This window comes from Rhinoderma darwinii, chromosome 6 (assembly GCF_050947455.1).
Source record: "Rhinoderma darwinii isolate aRhiDar2 chromosome 6, aRhiDar2.hap1, whole genome shotgun sequence".
NCBI classification, from domain to species: domain Eukaryota; kingdom Metazoa; phylum Chordata; class Amphibia; order Anura; family Rhinodermatidae; genus Rhinoderma; species Rhinoderma darwinii.
The window spans coordinates 85,883,041-85,910,050 of record NC_134692.1 but is presented as its reverse complement, the minus strand read 5'-3'; the positions used below and the strand labels follow the sequence as shown (position 1 = coordinate 85,910,050).

At 41.6% G+C, this 27,010-nt stretch overlaps 1 protein-coding gene across 5 annotated transcripts in view; it reads left to right on the top strand.

The window, feature by feature from the left end:
* Positions 1-27,010, top strand: part of ARPC1A (actin related protein 2/3 complex subunit 1A) — a 191,125-nt gene that overhangs the window by 77,559 nt on the left and 86,556 nt on the right. For 4 of the 5 annotated variants that reach the window (XM_075830005.1, XM_075830006.1, XM_075830003.1 and 1 more), the window contains exon 4: positions 1,805-1,843. The exons of the other annotated variant lie outside the window; for it this stretch is intronic. In XM_075830005.1, coding sequence (XP_075686120.1) covers positions 1,805-1,843 — 39 coding nt within the window. The remainder of the gene's footprint in view (positions 1-1,804; positions 1,844-27,010) is intronic. 5 annotated transcript variants of the gene reach the window in all.

The window sequence follows — 27,010 nt, the reverse complement described above, 5'->3', positions numbered from 1 at the left end:
TCAAGTCGTTACGATCGCTGGGATACCATATATTTGTATGTGTGATTTGTTTTGACACTTACTGAATATTTGCTTTTGACTGTAATTATTTTTTTTTTTCTACAAACTTTATTTAACTGATTGACATTTTTTATTAAGTTCCACCAGGGGACTTCACTATGCGATGTGCCGATCGCATATATAATGCTTTGGTATACTTCGTATGCCAAAGCATTATTGCCTGTCAGTGTAAAACTGACAGGCAACCTGTTAGGCGATGCCAGAGGCATGACCTAACAGGCAGTTGCGGAAGACAGACTTGGGGGTCTTTGTTAGACCCCCGGCTGTCATGGAATCCCAACGGCGACCCCCGATTTCTACGCGGGGGTGCCGATGGGGTGACAGAGGGAGCTCCCTCCCTCTGTCGAACACATTAGATGCCGCTGTCACTATTGACAGCGGCATTTAATGGGTTAAACTGCCGGGATCGGCGCGCGTGACAGTACCTGCGCCATCACAGGACGAATATATCCGTCCTCCTGCGCGAACTAGCAGCTGCTGAGGACGGATATATCCGTCCTTCGGCGTTAAGGAGTTAAGAGCTGAATAATCCTCCCCTGCTGCTCTAGCTCCTTCTCCCCTCTCTCATCGCAGCTGTCTGTTACCAGGACGACAGTGACTTCTCTAACTTCTGTGTAACATTTCCTGCTGCTGACCACACATCTTTCTGTTTCCATAAGTTTACAGTGATACAAAGTGAGTAACATCTACTACATTCACTTGTTAATGTTACCTTCATAGTAATTAATACATAAATCGTTCTTTTTTTACATGTATGTTTTTTAAATATATTTATTTATATAATTTTAAATTAGACAGTCTGTGCTACTTAAACGGCTTTTAATCCAACCCACCATTTCACACTTATTTCATTACATTGATTGTGCTCATGATTTTATTGTAAATTTCTGTTTCGTTTTCAAACACTGACGTCTTCACTGATCTTTGACCTATACAGATTTGGCGTTTTTTCTTCTGCTTTATCTGATGTGCTGTGTATATAAGCTGTAACAATCAGTGTGATTTTGCTTGGCCTGATGAAGACATCCGTTCGATGTCGTAATGCGTAGCCTACCTACCAATAAAACATATTTATTCTATTTGCCTTGAGTATAAAAAACTTCATTTCAGCAGCGCCGGTATAGGTCCTTTTTTTGGTCTTTTTCTCGCATTATTCTGGCTGTATCAATCCTTGTTTCCTGGATCGGACTTTGGCAGCAGCTATTCTTCTATTAACCCATGCACACATCAGAGTTGTGCCTGACCTAGCACAACTCCTATAGGTGAGCACATTTCTCACCTTGTGTTTTGTTTTTGTTTTTACCATTTTTATCTGCACTATGGTGGCGCCGTGCATTTTCTTTTTCTCCTCTATAGATTCAGGAATTACCCTTTTTCAATGCGGTTGATGATCTAGCGAACATCACTGAGTCTGTTTTGGGCGGTATAGCTATCTGCTCTAACCTGGACTCTTGTTCTGCCTGTCCTTATCTGGACTCTCCATCCATATCTTCCTTTTGTATCAGACCCTGAAAGTGAATCCGATACACTCGTCTGACCTAGTTTTCATCGTCGTTTTCTGCTTCACCTCCCCCACCAGAGGTTAGGTCTGGTTCTTCCTCTCTCTCTAGAGAGGTTTTGTCAAAACTGCTACTGAATTTGATTCATTTGGTAAGGGTTCAATCCCTCTGCCCAACTCGGTGGAGGTACTTTTTAGAGCTGTACATGACGCCTTTAAAGGTCACTATTTATTTTCTTTTTTTAGACTCAACGTTCCCAAGCAGTTTTTCCAGCCTATTCACAGGTATTTTCTTTACAGGATATGTACACCTTTTGAAGACTTCGTTTTAGTAAAAGAAAAAAATCTTGTAGAAGGCCTTCTCGGATAAATGGAAGCTGTTTTAGCTGGAAAGGGTGGACAAACTCTATATTAATGCCTATAGATTTAGAAAGGGATGTCATAAAAGCTCCTGTTGGTGTAATGTATTTATGTATGTATGTATACTAGTCCTTCTCAATGAATTAGAATATCATTAAAAAGTTAATTTATTTTAGTAATTCAGTTAAAATAGTGAAACTCATATATAGATTCATTACACACAGAGTGATCTATTTCCAGCATTTTTTTTCCTTTAACCCCTTCAGGACACAGCCGATTTTTTTTCAAATCTGACCTGTTACTTTATGTGGTAATAACGTTGGAATGCTTTTACCTATCCAATCGATTCTGATTTTTTGTGACATGTTGTACTTTGTTAGTGAAAAAATGCGGTCGATAATTTTGGTATTTATTTCTGTAAAAAACGCCAACATTTAGAAAAAATTTAGCATTTTTCTAAATGTAAACGTATCTGCTTGTAAAACAGATAGTAATACCACACAAAATAGTTACTAGTTAACATCCCCCATATGTCTACTTTGTTTGGATCGTTTTTTGAACATCCTTTAATTTTTCTAGGACGTTACAAGGCTTAGAACTTTAGCAGCAATTTCTCATATTTGAAAGAAAATTTTAAAAGGCCAGTTTTTCATGGACCAGTTCAGTTCTGAAGTGGCTTTGAGGGCCTTATATATTAGAAAATCCCCAGAAATCACCCCATTTTGAAAACTGCACCTCCTCAAGGTATTCGAATCAGCATTCACAAAGTGTTTTAAACCTTTAGGCGTTTCACAGGAATTAAAGCAAAGTAGAGTTGAAATTTACTAATTTTATTATTTTTGCCGAAATTCATTTCTAATAAATTTTTTCTGGTAACACAAAGTTTTACCAGAAAAACGCAACTCAATATTTATTGCCCAAATTCTGCAGTTTTTAGAAATATCCCACATGTGGCCCTAGTATGGTAATGGACTGAAACACAGGCCTCAGAAGCAAAGGAGCACCCAGTGGATTTTGGGCCTCCTTTTTTTTAGAATATATTTTAGGCACCTTGTCAGGTTTGAAGAGGTCTTGTGGTGCCAAAACAGTGGAAACCCCCCAAAAGTGACCCCATTTTGGAAACTACACCCCTCAAGGAATTTATCTAGTGGTATAGTTAGCATTTTGACCACACAGGTTTTTCGCTAAATTTATTAGAATTCGTCTGTAAAAATGAAAATCTACTTTTTTTTCTGAAAAAACATAGAAATTTTTAATATTTACAAGGAATAATAAAGAAAATGCACCCCAACATATGTAAAGCAATGTCTCCCGATTATGGCAATATCCCATATGTGGTAATAAACTGCTGATTGGATCCTCAGCAGGGCTCAGAATGTAAGGAGCGCCATTTGGATTTTGGAGCACGGATTTTGCGAGATTTTTTTTCTGTGCCATACCGCGTTTGCGTCGCCCTGGAGGACCCAAAACAGTGGAAACCCCCCAAGTTGCCCCATTTTGGAAACACCCCTCAAGGAATTTTTCTAGGGGTATAGTGAGCATTTAGACCCCAAGGGTCTTTTGCAGAATTTTTTAGAATTAGGCCGTGAAAATGAATATCACGGCCTAATATCACAAGGAGAAAAAAAACAACCAATTTTTGTAAAGCAATTTCTCCCGAGTACGGAAATACCCCACATGTGGTCAAAAGTTTTTTTTCATTAGAAATGAATTAACCCTTTCAGGAGTGATCCATTTTTTGCTTTCTTTTCGTTTTTCGCTCCCCGCCTCCCAAAAACCATAACTTTTTTTATTTTTCCGTCAGTAGTGTGATGCGAGGGCTTATTTCTTTTGCGGGCAACTGTAGAATGTACTGGGAAACTGAAAAAAATAGGAATATAGTAAAAAAAAATAAAAATATTTTGGGGGTTTTCGTTTTTACAGCTTTCGCCGTGCGGTAAAAACGAAAACTACAGCGATTTTGGCGGTTTAAATTATTGAAGTTTATTACGGTGTTCACCGTGTGAGTTAAATAAGGGTATATTGTAATAGTTTTTATGGACGTAGCAATACCAATTTTGTTTTTTACATTACTTTAGAAGAAAAATGTGAAAAGGTTTTTTTTTTTAACTTAAAAGTTTTTTCTTTCTCACTACTAATAACTTTAATTATTCTACCCATTTTATTAGTCCCCTTAGGGGACTTGAACCAGCGATCATTGGATCGCTGGTAGAATATACTGCAATACTAATGTATTGCAGTATATTGTTATTTTTACAGGCTTCTATAACCGCACGATCGCTGTTCCTGTTTGTTAGTCCTGGGTGTCAGCTGTAATACACAGCCGACACCCGCAGCGTATGGAGCGGGCTCAGCATGTGAGCCAGCTCCATACATCAACCCCCGCACCAGGACGTGCTATTAAGTCATAGTGCGCAAAGGGGTTAATGCACAGCGGATGGTGTGACTATTGCAATTTTCCACTGATATGCCATTTTAGTGCATAATATGTCGGGTCTGGCTATGCCATATATGTGGGCGCAAACTGCTGTTTGGGCACGCTGCAGGGCTCAGAAGGGAGGGAGCGCCATTTTGCTTTTGGAGCGCAGATTTTTCTTGGCAGTAGTTCTGTTTTGGGGTTTTGCTGGTATTTCAGTTTATAATGTGGGGGCATAGGTAATCTGCGTGGAGAACATGAGGGCATAATACAGAGGCGTAGCTAGGTTCTCCATCACCCGGAGCAAAGATTCAGTTTGGCGCCCCCCCCCCCCCCACCAACCTCTTTCCCGACCTCTTCTTCCCCCTCGCCGTGTTTGTTTTCTCTACCAATCGACGTGTCATTTATTTTTATGTAACGCGAGCATAAAAACATTTGTACATTTTACAAGCAATATAGTTCTATACACAACACCAGAACCAAGCTCAGTACATATATATACAGCCCCAGAAGCAAGCTCACTACATATATACAGCACCAGCACAAATACAGCTCCCAGCATGGCCCAAACAATGGTAAGGATATGCTGGGAGATGCCGTTTCACAAAAAATAAATCCTATCATAATCATATCACCCATCATCTGACTGCAGATCATACAGTGACTACAGTGCTGATTAGAGGCAGAATAAACATTTACATTAAGTGACTCACCGGTGACGTCTCAGATTCTAGTTCTTTTTCTCCATCCGGTCCAGACCTCTATGGTGGCTTCTCCTGGTCACAGACCATTTCTGCAGTTTGCTGCTCAAATGTCTTCAGCTTCTCACTTTTCCAACATTTCTGCACCTATAAATAAATATAAAGTTATCATTATACCACACACACTACACCCCTAAATATAATAGCGCCATACACTACACCTCTAATTATAATAGCACCATACACCGTGACACACACACACACACACACACACACACACACACACACACACACACACACACACACACACACACACACACACACACACACACACACACACACACACACACACACACACTGTGCCCCCTGTAGTTAGTGCCTGCCATAGAGCCCCTGCAGATAGTGCCCCCATATAGTCCACCCCTGTATATAGTGTCCCACAAATAACTCCCCCTATAGTGCTCTACAGATAGCCCACCCCTGCATATAGTACTCTACAGATAGCCCAACCATGTATGTAGCCCCCCTGTAGATATAGCCCACCCCTGTATATAGTGCTCCACATATAGTCCACCCCTGTATATAGTGTTTCACAGATAGCCCACCCCTGTATATAGCCCCCCTTGTACATATAGTCCACCCCTGTATATAGTGCTCCACTAGATAGTCCACCCCTGTATATAGTGCTCCACAGATAGCCCACCCCTGTATATACTATATACAAGGGTGGGCTATCTGTGGAGCACTATATACAGGGGTGGACTATATGTACAAAGGGGCTATATACAGGGGTGGGCTTTCTGTGGAGCACTGTTGGGGGAGGTATTTGTGGGATACTATATACAGGGGTGGGCTATATCTACAGGGGGACTATATCTACAGGGGTGGGCTATATCTACAGGGGTGGGCCATATCTACAGGGGTGGGCCATATCTACAGGGGTGGGCCATATCTACAGGGGTGGGCCATATCTACAGGGGTGGACCATATCTACAGGGGTGGGCTATATCCAGCGTTCACCGTGTGCTATAAATGACAATTTTACTTTGTTCTGCGGGTTGGTACGATTTACGGCTATACCATATGTATATAGGTTTTTTTTTTTTATGTTTTGCAGCGTTTGCGCAATAAAATCACTTTTTTTATAAAATAATTCATTATCTGTGTCACCATATTCTGAGAGCCGTAACTTTTTTATTTTTCAGTCAAAAAAGCTGTGTAAGGGCTTGTTTTTTGCGGGACGGGTTGTAGTTTTTATCGGTATTATTTTCGGGTACATGCGACTTTTTGATCACTTTTTATTCTCTATTTTGGGAGGTGTGGTGACCAAAAAAATAGCGATTCTGGTGTCGTTTTTTTTGGGGTGTTCATCGTGCGGGAAAAATATATATATTTATAGTTGGAGTCGCTACGAATGCGGCGATACCAAATATGGGTACTTTTTTTAACTTGTTCATTTTTTTCCTATAATGAAAGTCTTATTATAAGAAAAAAAGCAGTGTTTTGTTTATGTAACTTATAACTTTTATTTTTACACTTTTTTTTTAAAAACCTTTTTATAACTTTTTTTTTTTTCCTTTTTTTCATTTGTCCCACTAGGGGGCATTTAGACTTGCAGCTTTGATCGCTGCTAGAGTACATTACACTACCTACGTAGTGTAATGTAGTCTAACTGTCATTGTAACGTGACAGTCAAACTGACAGGAAGCCCCGGAGGACCAGCCGGAGGCTGCTACTCCGAGGCTTCCTTACATGGCAACCCGGAGGATATTGTCTGGCCTCCGATTGCCGCGACAAGCGTCGGCAGCCCCCACAATCACTTCGTCGGGGCTGCCAATGTGCTTCAAACCCCTTAAATGTGGCGAACGCAATCTGTTGCCACATTTATGTGGTTAATTGCCGAAATCAGCGGCGATGGTCCGCTGACCGGCAAGACTGGAATGTCAGCTGTCGGACAGCTGACCTCCCGGTTCCCGGACACTGTCTGTTAGGACAGTGTGCGCCGGGAACTACTCCGCAACTGTACGTCCTGATGCGGGAAGCAACCCCTCTGCGGGACGTACAGTTGCGGAGCATCGCGTGAAGAGGTTAATGTTGATGATTATGGCTAACCGTTAATGAAAACCCAAAATTTAGTGTCTCAGAAAATTTGAATATTATATAAGTCCAATTTCAAAAATGATTTATAATACTGGAATGTTGGCCTACTGAAAAGTATGTACAGTATATGCACTCAATACTTGGTCGAGGCTCCTTTTGCATGAATTACTGTATCCATGCGGTGTGGCATGGAGGCGATCAGCCTGTGACACTGCTGAGGTGTTATGGAAGCCCAAGTTGCTTTGATAGCGGCCTTCAGCCCGTCTGCATTGTTGGGTCTGGTGTCTCATCTTCCTCTTGTCAATACCCCATAGAGTCTCTATGGGGTTTAGGTCAGGCGAGTTTGCTGACCAATCAAACACAGTGATACTGGGGTTATCAAACCAAGTATTGGCAGCGTGGGCAGGTGCCAAGTCCTGCTCGAAAATGAAATCGGCATCTACATAAAGCTTGTCAGCAGAGAGAAGCATGAAGTGCTTTAAAATTTCCTGGTAGACGACTGCGCTTACTCTGGACTTGATATAACACAGTGGAATCGGTTTTTAATTTTAAATGTATCTGCTTGTAAGGCAGACGGTTATACCACACAAAATAGTAATCAATTACCATTTCCCATTTATCTATTTTAGATTGGCATAATTTTTTGAACATTATTTTATTTTTATATGACTTTATAAGGCTTAGAACATAAACAGCAATTTCTCATATTTTTAAGAAATGTCAAAAGCCTTTTTTTTAGCTACCAGTTCAGTTCTGAAATGGCTTTGAGGGGCCTATGTATTATAAACCCCCATAAAACATCCCATTTTAAAAACTAGACCCCTCAAAGTATTCAAAACAGTATATAGAATGTTTCTTAACCCTTTAGGCGTTTCCCAGGAATTAAAGTGGAGGTGAAATTTACAAATTAAATTTTTCTTGCAGAAATTAAATTACATTTTAATAATTTTTTTTCTGTAGCACAAAAGGTTTTATCAGAGAAACACCACTAAATGTGCATTGGTCAGATTCTGCAGTTTTTAGAAATGTTCCACATGTGGCTCTGGTGTGCTACTGGACTAAAAGACAGGTCCCCGAATCAAAGAAGCACCTAGTGCAATTTGGGGGCTGTTTTTTTTATTAGAATATATTTTAGGCACCATGCTAGGTTTTAAGAAGTCTTGTGGTGGCAATCTAGTAGAAAACCCCCAAAACTGACCTCGTTTTGGAAACTAAACCCCTCAAGGAATTAATTTCTCGGTGTTGTGACCATTTAAACCCGACAGTTTTTTCACAGAACTTATTTGAATTGGGCTGTGAATTAAAAAAATAAAAATGTAATTTTTTAGAATAATATGTAGTTTTGGCTAAAAATTTCTTATTTTCACAAGAAATAAAATACCCCATTTTGTTGCCCAATTTGTCATGAGTGCGGCAATGCCCCATTTGTGGTGATAAACTGCCGTGTGGGCCCATGGGAGGGCTCAGAAAGAAAGGAGCGTTATTTGTTCTTTGGAGTCCAGATTTTGCTGGATTGGTTTTCGGTTGCCATGTCACATTTGCAGAGCCCCAGAGAGGTATCAAAGCAATTGAAACCCCCAAGAAGTGACCCCATTTTAAAATTTAAGGCATTCATCTAGAGGTGTAGTGAGCATTTTTACCCCACAGGTATTGTCTAAAAGGTAATGCGCAGCAGATGGTGCAGTGTGAAATTTTCAATTTTCTATATATGTATGCCATTTCACAAAAACAACATGGTTAGAAACCAAAGGCTTTTATAGATGTGGTCAGCATCCCTGTAAAGTCTGTTCTTACGCCTATCCAACAAAAAATTTCAGCAATTCTACACAAACAGAAATATTCAATATTCAGAATTACATCAATTGTAATTCTGACTCAGTTATCTATCTAATCGAATGCACAGAATGCCACTTAAAATATGTAGGCTGCACAAATCGGAAACTCAAGACAAGAATTTTAGAACATCTCAGTTATATAAAAAATGCAAATATTCTCAACATATCTAATGCGTCCAAACATTTCATTTCTCACCATAATAGAACTACCAAAACCTTTCATTGTTATGCCATTGAAATAATTCACCCTTCTAAACGAGGTGGTGACATTAAACACAAAACTCAGCTAAGGGAGGCTTACTGGATTTATAGGTTAAACACAAGATACCCAGAAGGCCTCAATTTAAAGAAAGAACTAATGTACCTATATTAATTCAATAATAAAAATATGTACTTCAATACAATTCATATGTTCTAAATCGCATAACATATACTAGGTCACCAAGTCTAAGTCTCTCCAAGGTTATATTTTACCCTCACATATTTTAAATATTCCCATTATGTACATGCATAATATGTGCTGATTGCCATGTACACAGCAACCCTCACATCACCCAGCCCTTGTTGGTCAACAGTGTATGTTTTTCCTACCCTATTAGTCATAGTTGTGGTCCTACTCACACCCTTCACGTCCTATCCTCGCCAAACACAATGAGCGCCTTGTCAAGAAATATCACATCATCAGTCATCATATATGTGTCACAAAAAATAAATAAAAATAAAATATAACAAATAAATGACATATATGGAATGATCGATGATACACATAAAATATCAGCTACATATATATATATATATATATATATATATATATATATACACATAATGATCAGTGACACACATAATAAAAATAGAGGCATATACAAATACACAGCCTAAAATTAGATTATGTTCTAGTAACAGCAATACGATTCTTTCTGATTCTTCCAAGATAATACCAATACGCAATAATTTCATCATTATGCATTGATACACAACTCATTTTCATACAAAGACTTACCTGCAGCAAAAAAAGTTCATAATTCCTTTTCGTCTAATACACCCGATACGGAAGTTTAATCAAGCCGGCTGCCGTCTTCTACCTTATATTCCAAAACGAGTTCTGGAATGCAAAATAATTCAATAAAATAATAAATAATAAATATGAAGTCTAACACGATTTTTTGAATAATATACTACTTGGAAGTTTCCTAACTGATATACAAAGCAGGAAAGAAAACAAATTTTTATACATCAATGCACACCAAAGAACGTAATACAAGCCACGATCATTTCATACCCACTTCCGGCACTTGCGTTCCAAATGCAAAACTGACCATGACACGCAATCACCGTCATCAAAAATCAGCTGTACTATCAACCGAACATAAAACTGACAGCGCGCTCATTTGCAAATCTACCATAGCCAAGTTTAAGGACGCGGCAGTCGTCCGAAACGCGTAGACCTAGAGGATACCACCTCCCCACTTCTTACACACCCAGGACATCTTACAACTGGACTATCCTTTTAACTTATATCAATTAAACTTGGAAAATCATTTTCCATTGTAACGCTACCCAGCGCTGGATCCTACCTTCCTCCTTTCCTCTATGCCATTTCAGTATCCAATATATTGTGCCCAGCATGCGCCACCAGAGATATACACCCTATAAATTGTAATGTGGGTTCTCCTGGGTACGGCAATACCATACATGTAGCTGTTATCAGTTGCCTGGGCACACAGCAGGGCTCAGAAGGGAAAGATGAGGGGGATAAGCTGCGCGGAGTGCATCAGGGTAAGTAAAACTGGGGTAAATTAACCCCTTCCCGACATTTGCCGTAAATATACGTCTTGGAAAGCCAGTGCTTCCCGCAAAATGTTGTATACTTACGCCAAATGTTTGGCACCGGCTCAGAAGCGGAGTCGGTGCCATAATCGCCAGATCTCAGCTGTATCTTACAGCTGACATCCAGCTGTAATGGCGGGGACCGAAATTAGCTTCGATCTCTGCCATTAACCCCTTAAGTGCAGCGCTCAAACGCGATCGCTGCACTTAAGGTGTTTGCAGCTCATCGGAACCCCAGCAATGAAATTGCCTGGGTTCCGGTGGCTGCAATGGCAACCGGAGGCCTAATACTGGCCTCCCGGTCTGCCTAGCACCGAAGCCGTTCAAGATCCGCCCGGCGGCGGAGCCTGATCGGCTTCCGTAGCCGCCGGCAAGATGGCGCCGGGTCAGGAGCTGATCCGGTGTCAGCGGTGGAAGTCAGCTGTACTGTACAGCTGACATCCACCTGTAACGACAGGAACCGGAGCTAGCTCCGATCCCTGCCATTAACCCCTTCGATGCAGCAATCGAAAGCGATTGCTGCATCGTAGCGGTTACTAGCAGATTGCCAGCCCTGACAGGCAATCAGGACTGGCGACTGCTGTTATGGCAACAGGAGACACAATGGTCTCCTGCTCTGCCATTACGGAAGCCGATTTAGGCCCCGCCGGGAGGCGAAGCCTAATCGGCTTGCTGTCAGTGAATGACTGACAGATCTAATACATTGCACTACATAGGTAGTGCAATGTATTAGAAAAAAAAAAATCTGACCGTTGGATCTTCAAGTCCCCTAGTGGGACTTGAGAAAAAGTGTAAAAAAAAGTGCAAACAATAAAAGTTTCAAGTAATCAAATAAAACACAACCCCCCTTTAACTCTTATCAAGTCCTTTATTATTGAAAAATAATAATAAACCATATGTTTTTGGTATCGCCACGACCGTAACGACCTGAGGTATCAAAATATTATATTATTTATTGCACGCGATGAACAGCGTAAAAAAAAAAACTTAAAAAACTTTACCAGAGTTTCTGTTTTTTGGTCACTTTGCCCTACAAATATTAGAATAAAAAGTGATCAAAAAGTCGCACGTATCCAAAAATGGTACCTATAAAAACTATAGCTCGTCCCGCAAAAAACTAGCCCTCATACACCTCCGTCGACAGAAAAAATACATTCCTTTTACAAAAGTCATTTTATTGTGCAAAAAGTTGTAAAACATAAAAAAGTGCTATAAATTAGGTATCGCCGGAGTCATCCTGACCCGCAGAATAAAATGAACATGTAATTTATAACGCATGGTGAACGCTGTATAAAAAAAACGAAAAAAGCTGTGCCAGAATTGCGTTTTTTTTGTTTACCTGGTATCCCAAAAAATAGGATAAAAGGTGATCAAAAAGTTGCATGTACCCCAAAATGGTACCAATAATAACTACAGCTCGTCCCGCAACAATCCAGCCCTCATACCGCTACGTCTATGAAAAATAAAATTAGTTATGGCTCCAATAAGTCAGGAAATAAAAAAATATGCAGTTGTGCCCGAGGGGAACATTTCTTCTGTTTCAAGAGGCGATTTATCAAGGACCTAAAATTAGGGAACCAGGAAGGGGAGAGCCCAAACATATCCACTGGAAGCGACGGTGCCTGTATTATACCAGGACAACACTTTCCCAGCAAAATTCCCCAAACTACAAAGGTGCGGAGTGTGGACCAAAAGGGGGATAAGAAATGACACCATTTATCAGTGCGACACTGGCCTGTGCAGAAAGGATTGCTTCACAGCGTAACACACAAGTATGGATTATTTAATTTTTTTTTTTTACCCCATTATTATACCACCTGACTATGCCCCTTATATACTCCTACCCGCTTACATGTACCCCCCACATTATAAATGGAAACACCAGCAATACTCAAACAAATATAGTACCAAGCAAAATCCGCTCTCCAAAAGCCAAATGGTGCTCCCTCGGCTCTGAACCCTACAGCGTGCCCAAACAGCAGTTTCCTTCAACATATATGGCATCGTCATACCCGGGAGAACCCTTTTAACAATTTTTGGGGTGTGTGTCTCCAGCGTCATAAGCTTGGCATGACATATTTGCCACTGCATGGCATATCTAGGGAAAAATATAAATTTTTAATTTGCACCATCCACAGTGCATTCATTTATGGAAAAGACCTGTGGGGTGAAAATGCTCACTACATCACTTAATAAATTCCTTGAAGGGTGCAGTTTCCATAATGGGGTCACTTCTCAGGGGTTTCTTTTTATTATTTCACATCTGAGCCTCTGCAGTTGTGAACCAATACTTTGTAAATCGCCAAATTAGGCCTCCACTCCGCATGGTACTCTTCACTCCTGAGCCCTGTCATATGTCCAGGCAAAAGATTAGGGTCACATGTAGGGTGTTTCTAAAACCGGGAAACACCGCATAATAATTAGAGAGCTGTCTTGTTATGGTGGCACAAGCCGGGCACCACATATTGGCATATCTATGGAAAAAAATCCCATTTTTACTCTGCAACATCGAGTGCACACTAATTTCTACAAAACACCTGCAGGGTTAAAATGCTTACTACACCCCTTGGTAAATGCATTGAGGGGTGTAGTTTCCAAAATGGGGTCACTTCTGGGGGGTTTCCACTGTTTTGGGCCCACAGGCGCCCAGAAACCAATCCAGCAACATCTGCACTCCAAATGGCGGTCCTTCCCTTCTGAGCCCTGCCGTTTGCCCAAACAGCAGTTTATGACCACATATGGGGTATTGCCGTACTCGGGAGAAATTGCTTTACAAATGTTGGGTTCTTTTTTTCCTTTATTTGTTGAGAAAATGAATTTTTTTTTCGCTAAAGCTACGTCTTATTGAAGAAAAAGGATTTTTTTTATTTTCACTGCCCAATTCTAATAAGTTCTATGAAACATCTGTGGGGTCAAAACGCTCACTACACCCCTAGATGAATTCCTCAAGAGGTGTAGTTTCCTAAATGGATTCACCTTTTGGGCGTTTTCATTGTTTTGTCCCCTCAGGGACTTTGCAAATGTGACATGGCCTCCGCAAATCATTCCTGCTAAATGTGATCTCCAAAAGCCAAATAGCGCTCTTTCCCTTCTAACCTTCGCCGTGTGTTCAAACAGTCGGTTATTACTACATGTGGGGTATTGTTTTACTCGGGAGAAATTGCTTTACAAATTTTGCGGTGCTTTTTCTCCTTAAGTAGTTGTGGAAATGATAAAAAATTAGCTAAACCTACATTTTCTTTGAAAAAAATTTAGATTGTCATTTTCAGGGCCTACTTCCAATAATTTATGCAAAAAACCTGTGGGGTCAAAACACTCACTATACCCCTAGATAATTTCCTCAATGGGTGTAGTTTCCAAAATGGGGTCACTTGTGGGGGGTTTCCACTGTTTTGTCCCCTCAGGGGCTTTGTAAATGTGACATGGCCTCCGCAAACCATTCCTGCTAAATGTGAACTCCAAAAGCCAAATAGCGCTCTTTCGCTTCTAAGCCCTGCCGTGTGTCCAAAAGGCCGTTTATTACCACATGTGGGGTATTGTTTTACTCGGGAGAAATTGCTTTACAAATTTTGCAGTTATTTTTCTCCTTTAGTCCTTGTGGAAATGAGAAAAAAATTCGCTAAACCTACATTTTCTTTGAAAAAATTTAGATTTTCATTTTCACGGCCTACTTCCAATAATTTCTGTAAAAAACCTGTGCGGTCAAAATGCTCACTGTACCCCTAGATAATTTCCTTGAGGTGTGTAGTTTCCCAGATGGGGTCACTTTTGGGGGATTTTGACTGTTTTGGCACCGCAAGAGCCCTTCAAACCTGACATGGTGCCTAAAATATATTCTAATAATAATAATAAGGCCCCAAAATCCACTAGGTGCTCCTTTGCTTCTGAGGCCGGTGCTTCAGTCCAGTAGCACACTAGAGCCACATGTGGGATATTTCCTAAAACTGCAGAAACTGGGCAACAAATATTGAGTTGCATTTCTCTGGTAAAAACCTTCTGTGTTATAAAAAAAATTGTATTAAAAATGTATTTCTGCAAAAATATATGAAATTTGTACGTTTCACCTCTACTTTGCTTTAATTCCTGTGAAATGTGTAAAGGGTTAAGACCTTTTGTAAATGCTGTTTTGAATACTTTGAGGGGTGAAGTTTTTAAAATGGGGTGACTTTTTGGGGGTTTCTAATATATAAGGCCTTCAAAGCAACTTCACAACTGAACTGGCCCCTGTAAAAATAGCCTTTTTAAATTTTCTTGAAAATGTGAGAAATTGCTGCTCATGTTCTAAGCCAGGGGTGGGCAAACTTTTTGACTCGCGGGCCACAATGGGTTCTAAAATTTGACAGAGGGGCCGGGCCAGGAGCATTTGGAGGGAGTGTTTGGGCCGGATATACTAAAGCATTAAATGTAGTGTGTGCAAACCTCATAGCACAGTAAGAACACTACAACCCAATTTATTAACTGTCTTTCAAATGTGAAAAATAGCCCTTATCAGTTAATAAATTTGTCTCAAGGAATATGCAAGATATGGCATTTACATACTATTTCGCAGATACTGGGAGAAGGAAATGTAAATAGATTAAAATAACATACGCACTGTGATTTATCAAGAAAAAAGTTCTGTTGACTCTGTAAATTAGCTGCCAACCTCTGAGCAGTAGCCGCCCGTTCTTGTGTTGACTGCTTGCTAGCATAGTTTGCATGCTTCGTGGCAAAGTGACGGCTGATATTGTACTCTTTGAAAACCGAAGGGCTTAATGGTGACGTGAAACGAAGTGAAAATTAAAGTGAAATAAAGAGAAATACGCGCCACATTAACCCCTTAATGACCGGGCCATTTTGCACGTTAATGACCAAGGATTATTTTTTGTTTTTTCATGGTCGCATTCCAAGAGTCGGAACTTTTTTTTTATTACGTCGACATAGCCGTATAAGGGCTTGTTTTTTGCGGGACGAGTTGTATTTTGTAATTGCACCATTTTTAGATGCTTATAACATATTGATTAACTTTTATTAACTTTATTTTAGGAGAGAATTGAAAATAAGCAGCTATTCCAGCATTAATTTTCACGTTATAAATTTATGCCCTTTACTATGCAGCATAAATAACATGTTACCTTTATTCTACGGGTCGGCACGATTACGAGGATACCAAATATGTAAAGGTTTTATATGTTTTCCTATGTTTGCACAATAAAAACCCTTTTAGAAAAAAATTACTTGTTTTTGCATCGCCGCGTTCCAAGAGCCGTCATTTTTTTATTTTTCCGTCGATGTGACCGTACGTGGGCTTGATTTTTGCGGGCCAATGCGTAGTTTTCATTAGTACTATTTTGGGGTACATAGGACTTATAGATTAACTTTTATTTTATTTTTTATGGGGGGAATGGGAGAAAAGAGAGAATTTTGCCGTTGTTTTTTGCGGGTTTTTTGGACGCCGTACATCCGGCGGTTTCATTAATGTGTTCATTTTATTGGTCAAGTTGTTATGATCGCGGGGATACCATATATGTGTATGTGTTATTTGTTTTGACACTTTTACTGAATAAAACCACTTTTTGGGCAAAAAAAGTAGTTTTATTTGATTTTGACTGTAATTATTATTTTTTTTTTCAACAAACTTTATTTAACTGATTGACATTTTTTTTTTAAGTCCCACCAGGGGACTTCACTATGCGATGTGCCGATCGCATATATAATGCTTTGGTATACTTAGTATACCAAAGCATTATTGCCTGTCAGTGTAAAACTGACAGGCAACCTATTAGGTCATGCCTCCGGCATCGCCAAACAGGCAGTTGCGGAAGACAGACCTGGGGGTCTTTGTTAGACCCCCGGCTGTCATGGAAACCCGACGGCGACCCGCGATTTGTTTGCGGGGGCGCCGATCGGGTGACAGAGGGAGCTCCCTCCCTCTGTCAAACACATTAGATGCCGCTGTCACTATTGACAGCGGCATTTAATGGGTTAAACTGCCGGAATCGGAGCGCGCTTCGATTCCGGCAGTTGCAGCAGGAGCCAGGCTGTGTATAACAGCCGTGCTCCTGCCGCTGATCGCGTGGGTACACTGGCAGTACCCGCGCCATCACAGGACGGATATATCCGTCCTCCTGCGCGAACTAGCAGCTGCTGAGGACGGATATATCCGTCCTTCGGCGTTAAGGCAACGGTCAATGTGTTTTGAGTGCGCCATCTATTGGGAAAACGTGGGCATTGCAGGGAAAGAGGAAAAAAAAGGAGGTTTTTACTATGATTTGGACAAGTTCGGCGGGCCGGATTAAAAAGCCTAACGGGCCGTATGTGGCCCGCGGGCCGTAGTTTGCCCATGTCTGTTCTAAGCCTTGTGATGTCATAGAAAAATAAAAGGATGTTCAAAAAACGATGCCAATCTAAAGTAGACACATGGGGGATGTTAATTAGCAAGAATTTTGTGTATTATAACTGCCTGTCTTACAAGCAGATACATTTAAATTGAGAAAAATGCTAATTTTGTAATTTTTCGCTAAATTTTGGTGTTTTTCACAATTAAATACTGAACATATTGAGCAAATTTTGCCAGTAACATAAAGTGCAATGTGTCACGAGAAAACAATCTCAGAATCGCTTGGATAGATGAAAGCATTCCGTAGTTATTACCACATAAAGTGAAACATGTCAGATTTGAAAAATGAGGCTCTGTCAGGAAGGTCAAAAGTGGCTAAATAGGGAAGGGGTTAAAAATCAAGGGATGTATGATAAATTTTAAAACGCTCTTTCATACAGAGCCCTGTTTTTTCGATACACGTGTCAGATTGATATATTGTGTCCTTCCTTATCCCCCTTATAGCAGACTATGCACCTCTTTTGACTTTTTCTGTTTTTCTCTTTATTGACACACAATATGTTGCTGCTAGAATGTGCCCTGCTCTCACCCCTTCTGAGTGTTTGCCAAAGCAGTGGTTTAGGGAGGCCTCTCAGATTTCTTCTAGCAGCGCCGCATGTTGCAGTACTTCTGGAAGCGAGGCACTTGAAGAGTGGGACGCTGGTATAAAAATTATCCAGGTAGAGGTGGTAATCCTGGTCCAGCAGTGGGTGCGCCAAATCCCACACAATTTTTTGCATTAACTCCCAGTAAGGGGGGCATTCTGTGGGATGAATACTGGTGTCCTTCCCTTTTATATATCCTAAATTTGTAGGTATACCCTGATGCACTCTCGCACAGCTTATACATCTTCACACCATACCTTGCCCTCTTACTCGGCAGGTACTGGCGGAATTGACGCCTCCCTTTAAAATGTACCAAGGTTCCATCAATAGAAATACACTTCTCGGGGGTGTATGCTTGGGCAAACAGGGCAGTGAAATGGTCTAATAGGGGTCTCAGTTTATCCAAACGGTCGAACCTGGGGTCATCTCTGGGTGGGCACTGCTCATTATCCGTATAATGTATGAAGCGAAGTATTGCCTCATAACGCATCCTGGACATGGCCATATGGTACATCGGGGTGTGGTATAACATGTCTATACTGCTGTAGGTCCTAATGGATGGCTTTTTCAGAAGCCCGATGTTTAAGAGCAGTCCCAAGAACTTGCCCAACTCTGCTGCATCTACAGGAGTCCACATGTGGGATGGGCATAAAATGATGTGGGGTTCTTAGTAATATACTGTTTGGCATATAAATTTATCTGGGAGACCATAAGCTCTATAAAGTCATCAGGGAAGAAGAACTTGAAAAAGTACTCGGGGATTTGAGGCTCATAAATGTCTGTTGTGGTGGTCCAAATGGGGTCACTTCGCTCGCAGGTCAATAGGCTTCTACCTAAACCAGCCAAAAAGCGTTGAGTTTTTACAGAACGAGTGGGCTTCCCTGAGACTAAACATAACTAGATTTTATTTGAACCTCCCTGAGACTAAACCGAACTACATCGACTATTCCCGGATACTAAACCTAACTAGATTATTCCGAGCTTCCCTGACACCAAACCTAACTACGGTAATGGATCTCTTACACTATACCTAACTGCGGTGACGGATTCCTGACCCTAAATTCCCTGACGCTATACCTAACTCTGCTTTTTGACGGTTACCTAACACTAACTAACCCTAATACTAAACTAACTAGCTGAGATGCTGCAGATAACTAACTATCCAAACTAATTTTTATATTCTTATATATATTTTTTTGTTTTTATAGAGCAAGTGGACTTCCCGGACACTATGCCTAACTAGAATTTGAACTTCCCTGATGCTAAACCGAACTACGGCAACGGTTCCCTGACACTAAACCTAACTAGATTTTTCCGAGCTTCCCTGACGCTAAATCTAACAACGGTGATGGACCCCTAATTCTAGATCTAACTACAGTGACGGATTTTTGATGCTAAATTCCCTGACGCTATACCTGACTACGCCTTTTGATGGTTCCCTGACACTAACAGGTCACTGTGTACACTGACTGTTTCGTTCAATTGAATTCAAAAGTCACTGTCTGAAGAGAACGATTAAAATTATTTCAATAGTATTATTCCTAAAATTGGCTCTTAAAGCCCAAAAGTATTTAAATGCAGGCACAAGCAAATGGTCAGAACGTGTGAAGGTCTATGGGTGGTAGATGACGTAGACCGCGATCTCTGCTTATGATATAACTGATACACTAGACCATCTGCTACAAAATAATCCCATAATCCTATTTTGTAGCAGATGGTATAGTGTATCAGTTATATCATAAGCAGAGATCGCGGTCTACTTGGGTTTATCATCTACCACCCATAGACCTTTCTGACACGTTCTGACCATTTGCTTGTGCCTGCATTTAGATACTTTTGGGCTTTAAGGGCCAATTTTAGGAAAAATACTATTTAAATTTTTTTTCCCTGACACTAACCCTAATACTAAACTAAACAGTTAAATTGTCTAAAGGAACTTTTTTTTAAAATATTTTTGTTTTATATATTTTATAAAGAAAAAAAATAGTCTTCAGGGACCAAGAAATTTGGTCCTGAAGACTAAGAAGTGGTCAGTGATAGATCATCACTGACCAAAAACGTTTGGGGAACACTAAGAGGAAGGGAAAAGGAGTGGGTAGTGGATGAAGTGTGAAGTGGGTAGCAGAAAAAAAGTGAGTTTTTTTTACTTTTTTCGCTCTCTTTCTGCACACAACTGCCCTGAACACCTCTCTAACTCCAACAGAGACGCTCAGAGCGGGTGCGGCAGGATGTGATGTCAGGGAGAGGAAGTTTAGACAACAATCGCCGCTATTGGACAATTAGTCACTGACTGACCAATAGCGGCAAACCAGGAGGCGGGACCATTGCGACAGGTCCCGGCGTATTGAGCTGTGATAGCCTGCTGTCCCGAAACAACAGCTGTCACAGCTCGTGAATGCGCAGGCGGAAAATGGCGATGCATTTTCCACATGACGTACTATTCTGTCACTGAGCGCGAGCGATGCGGTCAGCATGATGGAATAGTACACATTGAGCGCGAAGGGGTTAATTAATTCCATGTTTTGAATTTTTATTGTGAGCAGACAAATCACCTTTTTTATATTTAGTTCTCTATATTGTGTGTGTGTGTATGTGTGTGTGTATGTGTGTGTGTATATATATATATATATATATATATATATATAACAGCATAGAACGTAGTAACGGCACCAAGACCTTTCTCAAGATTCCTGTTGAACCGAAACGTTGCTGTGTCTTGAGGTGAATAAATCCACCCTGTTTTTCATCTGTCTTGGAGTCCTGGTGCCGTTACTACGTTCTATGCTGTTTTCTATCTAAAAAGAAGGGGAATACATTCATCCCCTGGTGACGAGCACATGGCCTGATTTCTTGGATCTGTGGAGTGCTGTGTTTACTTGCTTCTTTTTCGTGTATATATATACATACCAATACAACGTTTCACCTTCTCTATGAAGGCATTTTAAAGCCCTTGAAAATGCCTTCGTCGAGAGGGTGGAACGTTGTTTTGGATGTTTGGTGAATAAACCCACTTCACTTTTAGTGCTGCTTCGCTTTCCTTTTTTGATGCCTTATCGTATAAGGAGAGGTCACTCCTTGTTCTGAATCCTAGCATCGGCCCTATCTGGCGTATATAAACCACAGTGCTGTTCCGACCTTTTGTTTTACTAATATATATATCAGTTTTATGTCCGTTTTTTCATGGCTGTTTTGCATCAATGTGTCTCAAAATTGGAAACCATTTCCCGACCGTCTGACAGTTTTTCACTGACATTTACTATCCATTTTTCATTGACGTTAAAAAAAAAAAAAAAAAAAAGAAGATTAATTTTATTTGTTAGTGGTTTTTTTTGTCGCAGTCACCTGAAAACACCATAGTGCCCATGTAGATAGTGACGCAATACCACTGTAGATAGTGCCACATTGTACACTGTAGATAGTACCAATGCCCACTGTAAATAATTCCAGTGCCCACATAGTGCCACAGTTCCCGCTGTAGATAGTGCCACAGTGTGCCCTGTATGTTGTGCCCATATACCACAGTGCCCATGTAAATAGTACCACACCCCCTGTATATAGCACCCATTGTAGACAGCGCCACCCCACTTCAGAAAGCGCCACCCCACTTCAGAAAGCGCCACCCCACTTCAGAAAGCGCCACCCCCTGCAGATAGCGCCACCCCCCCAGCAGATAGCGCCACCCCCCCAGCAGATAGCGCCACCGCCCCAGCAGATAGCGCCACCGCCCCAGCAGATAGCGCCACCGCCCCAGCAGATAGCGCCACCGCCCCAGCAGATAGCGCCACCGCCCCAGCAGATAGCGCCACCGCCCCAGCAGATAGCGCCACCGCCCCAGCAGATAGCGCCACCGCCCCAGCAGATAGCGCCACCGCCCCAGCAGATAGCGCCACCGCCCCAGCAGATAGCGCCACCGCCCCAGCAGATAGCGCCACCGCCCCAGCAGATAGCGCCACCCCCTGCAGATAGCACCACTGTAGCTCCCTGTAGGAGCGGAATACATCTGGCCGGGAATTCCACTCCTAGAGTGAGCACCTGATGTCTCTGTCCACATATGAACAGTGACGTTAGGGGCTAACTAAAAGCGGAATCCCCTGCCCCAGCGTTGGCAGCGCTTTGGCTGGGGAATCCGCTCTAGGAGTAAACACTGATGTCACTGTCCATATATGGATAGTAACGCCAGGGGCTTCTCCAGTAGCGGAATCCCCGTCACATAGCGATCTGACACCGGGATTCCGCTCCTGGTGGGAGTTTAGGTAGGTGGCGCTATCTACGGGGGGCACTATTTACAGCGGGGATGGAAAGACGTCAGGGGCTTCGTCTAAAAGGGGAATCCCCAGCCAGTTTGCTAAACAGGGATTCTTCTTTTAGAGGGAGCTTAGGTAGCACTATCTACAGGGGGTTGTGTGTGGCGCTATCTACAGGGGGGGGGGGGAGGGGTGTAGTCCGGGGCTCTTAAAGTCCCAGCAGACATGAGCCGTATGGCAGTCGTGAAGAAGTTTAAAAACCCCAGTATCTCTGTGCTTGATTGGCCAGCAAATTTGCCTGACCTAAACCCCATAGAGAATCTGGTATGTCAAGAGGAAGATGAGACGCCAAACCCAACAATGCAGATGAGATGAAGGCCGCTATCCGCAACCTGGGCTTCCATAACACCTCAGCAGTGCCAGAGGCTGATTGCCTCCATGCCATGCCACATTGATACAGTAATTCATGCGAAAGGAGCCCTGACCAAGTATTGAGTGCATTTACTGTACATATTTTTCAGTAGGCCAACATTTCGGTGTTATAAATCATTTTTGAAATTGGGCTAATATAATCTAATTTTCTGAGACACTAAATTTTTGGTTTTCATTAACTGTTAGCCATAATCATCAACATTAAAAGAAAAAAATGCTCTGTGTGTAATGAATCTATGTATTTCACTTTTTGAATTGAAATACTGAAATAAATTAACTTTTTGATGATATTCTAATACATTGAGAGGGACGAGTAAGTAACTATATCTCTACATATAATAAAACTTTTCGTGTCTGTACATTGAAAATATTTGCGGAAAATTATTAGGGGGCTGAAGGATAAGTGATAGAATGCATTAAGATCGTTTTTGTAATGTTTGTTTTTTGCACGCATCACGTAAAAACTAATGACCCAATTCAAATGGAGTTTTTAGAAAAAAATATAGGGGTTAACTTGAAGTAACATTTCGTTTTTATTTCATCGCAATCGGTTCAATCAATCAGAAGATATGCTAATTTAACCCCTTCCCGACATTTGCCGTACATGTACGCCGAATGTTTGGGACCGGCTCAGAAGCTGAGCCGGTGCCATCATCACCGGATCTCAGCTGTATCTTACAGCTGACATCCGGCTGTAACGGCGGGGACCGAAATTAGCTTCGATCCCCGCCATTAACCCCTTAAGTGCAGCACTCAAACGCGATCGCTGCACTTAAGGTGTTTGCAGCTCATCGGAACCCCAGTAATGAAATTGCCGGGGTTCCGGTGGCTGCAATGGCAACCGGAGGCCTAATACTGGCCTCCCGGTCTGCCTAGCATCGAAGCCGGTCAAGATCCGCCCGGCGGCGGAGCCTGATCGGCTTCCGTAGCTGCCGGCAAGATGGCGCCGGGTCAGGAGCTGATCCGGCGTCATCAGCGGTGGAAGTCAGCTGTACTGTACAGCTGACATCCACCTGTAACGGCAGGAACCGGAGCTAGCTCCGATCCCTGCCATTAACCCCTTCGATGCAGCAATCGAAAGCGATTGCTGCATCGTAGCGGTTACTAGCAGATCGCCAGCCCTGACAGGCAATCAGGACTGGCGACTGCTGTTATGGCAACAGGAGACACAATGGTCTCCTGCTCTGCCATTACGGAAGCCGATTTAGGCCCCGCCGGGAGGCGAAGCCTAATCGGCTTGCTGTCAGTGAATGACTGACAGATCTAATACATTGCACTACATAGGTAGTGCAATGTATTAGAAAAAAAAAAATCTGACCGTTGGACCTTCAAGTCCCCTAGTGGGACTTGAGAAAAAGTGTAAAAAAAAGTGCAAACAATAAAAGTTTCAAGTAATCAAATAAAACACAATCCCCCTTTTACTCTTATCAAGTCCTTTATTATTGAAAAATAATAATAAACCATATGTATTTGGTATCGCCGCGACCGTAACGACCTGAGGTATCAAAATATTATATTATTTATTGCACGCGGTGAACAGCGTAAAAAAAAACGTAAAAATTTTTACCAGAGTTTCTGTTTTTTAGTCACTTTGCCCTACAAATGTTAGAATAAAAAGTGATCAAAAAGTCGCACGTATCCAAAAATGGTACCTATAAAAACTATAGCTCGTCCCGCAAAAAACAAGCTCTCATACACCTCCGTCGACAAAAAAATTAAAAAGTTATGGTTCTCACAACTTGGCGACAGAAAAAATACATTCTTTTTACAAAAGTAATTTTATTGTGCAAAAAGTTGTAAAACATAAAAAAGTGCTATAAATTAGGTATCGCCGGAATCGTACTGACCCACAGAATAAAGTTAACATGTAGTTTATAATGCGTGGTGAACGCTGTATAAAAAAAAACGAAAAAAGCTGTGCCAGAATTGCGTTTTTTTGTTTACCTGGCATCCCAAAAAATAGGATTAAAGGTGATCAAAAAGTTGCATGTACCCCAAAATGGTACCAATAATAACTACAGCTCGTCCCGCAACAAACCAGCCCTCATACCGCTACGTCTATGAAAAATAAAATTAGTTATGGCTCCAATAAGTCAGGAAATAAAAAATATGCAGTTGTGCCCGAGGGGAACATTTCTTCTGTTTGAAGAGGCGATTTATCAAGGACCTAAAATTAGGGAACCAGGAAAGGGAGGGCCCAAACATATCCGCTGGAAGCGATGGTGCCTGTATTATACCAGGACAACACTTCCTAGCAAAATTCCCCAAACTACAAAGGCGCGGAGTGTGGATCAAAAGGGGGATAATAAAGGACGCCATATATCGGTGCGACACTGGCCTGTGCAGAAAGGATTGCTTCACAGCGTAACACACATCTATGGATTTTTTTTTTTTTTTTTTACCCCATTATTATACCACCTGACTATGCCCCTTATATACTCCGCCCGGCTTACATATGCCCTACATTATAAACGGAAACACCAGTAAGACTCCAAACAAAACTACTACCAAGCAAAATCCACGCTCCAAAAGCCAAATGGCATTTCCTCCCATCTGAACCCTACAGTGTGCCCAAACAGCAGTTTCCTTCTACATATATGGCATCGTTATACCCGGGAGAACCCTTTTAGCAATTTTTGGGGTGTGTGTCTCCAGTGGCATAAGCTGGGCACGGCATATTTGCCACTGAATGGCATATCTAGGGAAAAATATACATTTTTAATTTGCACCATCCACAGCGCATTCATTTATGGAAAAGACCTGTGGGGTGAAAATGCTCACTACACCCCTTAATAAATGCCTTGAGGGGTGCAGTTTCCATAATGGGGTCACTTCCCAGGGGTTTATTTTTATTATTTCACATCAGAGCCTCTGCAGTTGTGAACCAATACTTTGTAAATCGCCAAATTAGGCCTCAATTTTACATGGTACGCTTTCACTCCTGAGCCTGGTCGACTGTCCAGGCAAGAGATTAGGGCCACATGTAGGGTGTTTCTAAAACCAGGAAACCCAACATAATAATTAGAGAGCTGTCTTGTTATGGTGGCACAAGCCGGGCACCACATATTGTCCACATATCTGTGGAAAAAATCCAATTTTCACTCTGCAACATCGAGTTCACACTAATTTCTACAAAACACCTGCAGGGTTAACATGCTCACTACACCCCTAGGTAAATGCATTGAGGGGTGTAGTTTCCAAAATTGGGTCACTTCTGGGGGGTTTCCACTGTTTTGGGCCCACAGGCGCCCAGAAACATCTGCACTCCAAATGGCGGTCCTTCCCTTCTGAGCCCTGCCGTGTGCCCAAACAGCAGTTTATGACCACATATGGGGTATTGCCGTACTCGGTAGAAATTGCTTTACAAATGTTGGGTTCTTTTTTTTTCCTTTATTTGTTGCGAAAATGAAAAAATTTGCGCTAAAGCTACATCTTATTGAAGAAAAAGGATTGTTTTTATTTTCACTGCCCAATTCTAATAAATTCTATGAAACATCTGTGGGGTCAAAATTCTCACTACGCCCCTAGATGAATTCCTCAAGAGGTGTAGTTTCCTAAATGGTGTCACTTTTTGGGCGTTTTCATTGTTTTTTCCCCTCAGGGGCTTTGCAAATGTGACCTGGCCTCCGCAAATCATTCCTGCTAAATGTGATCTCAAAAAGCCAAATAGCGCTCTTTCCCTTCTAAGCCTCGCCGTGTGTCCAAACAGCCGTTTATTACCACATGTGGGGCATTGTTTTACTCGGGAGAGATTGGTTTACAAATTTTACGGTGCTTTTTTCTCCTTCAGTCCTTGTGGAAATGAGAAAAAATTAGCTAAACCTACATTTTCTTTGAAAAAATTTAGATTGTCATTTTCAGGGCCTATTTCCAATAATTTATGCAAAAAACCTGTTGGGTCAAAACGCTCACTATACCCCTAGATAATTTCCTCAATGGGTGTAGTTTCCAAAATGGGGTCACTTCTGGGGGGTTTCCACTGTTTTGTCCCCTCAGGGGCTTTGTATATGTGACATGGCCTCCGCAAACCATTCCTGCTAAACTTGAGCTCCAAAAGCCAAATAGCGCTCTTTCCCTTCTCAGCCCTGCCGTGTCTCCAAACAACCGTTTATTACCACATGTGGGGTATTGTTTTACTCGGGAGAAATTGCTTTACAGATTTTACGGTGCTTTTTCTCCTTTAGTCCTTGTGGAAATGAGAAAAAAAATCGCTAAACCTACATTTTCTTTGAAGAAATGTTGATTTTAATTTTCACGGCCTACTTCCAATAATTTCTGTAAAAAACCTGTGCGGTCAAAATGCTCACTGTACCCCTAGATAATTTCCTTGAGGTGTGTAGTTTCCCAGATGGGGTCACTTTTGGGGGATTTTGACTGTTTTGGCACCGCAAGAGCCCTTCAAACCTGACATGGTGCCTAAAATATATTCTAACAATAATAAGGCCCCAAAATCCACTAGGTGTTCCTTTGCTTCTGAGGCCGGTGCTTCAGTCCAGTAGCACGCTACGGCCGCATGTGGGATATTTCCTAAAACTGCAGAAACTGGGCAACAAATATTGAGTTGCATTTCTCTG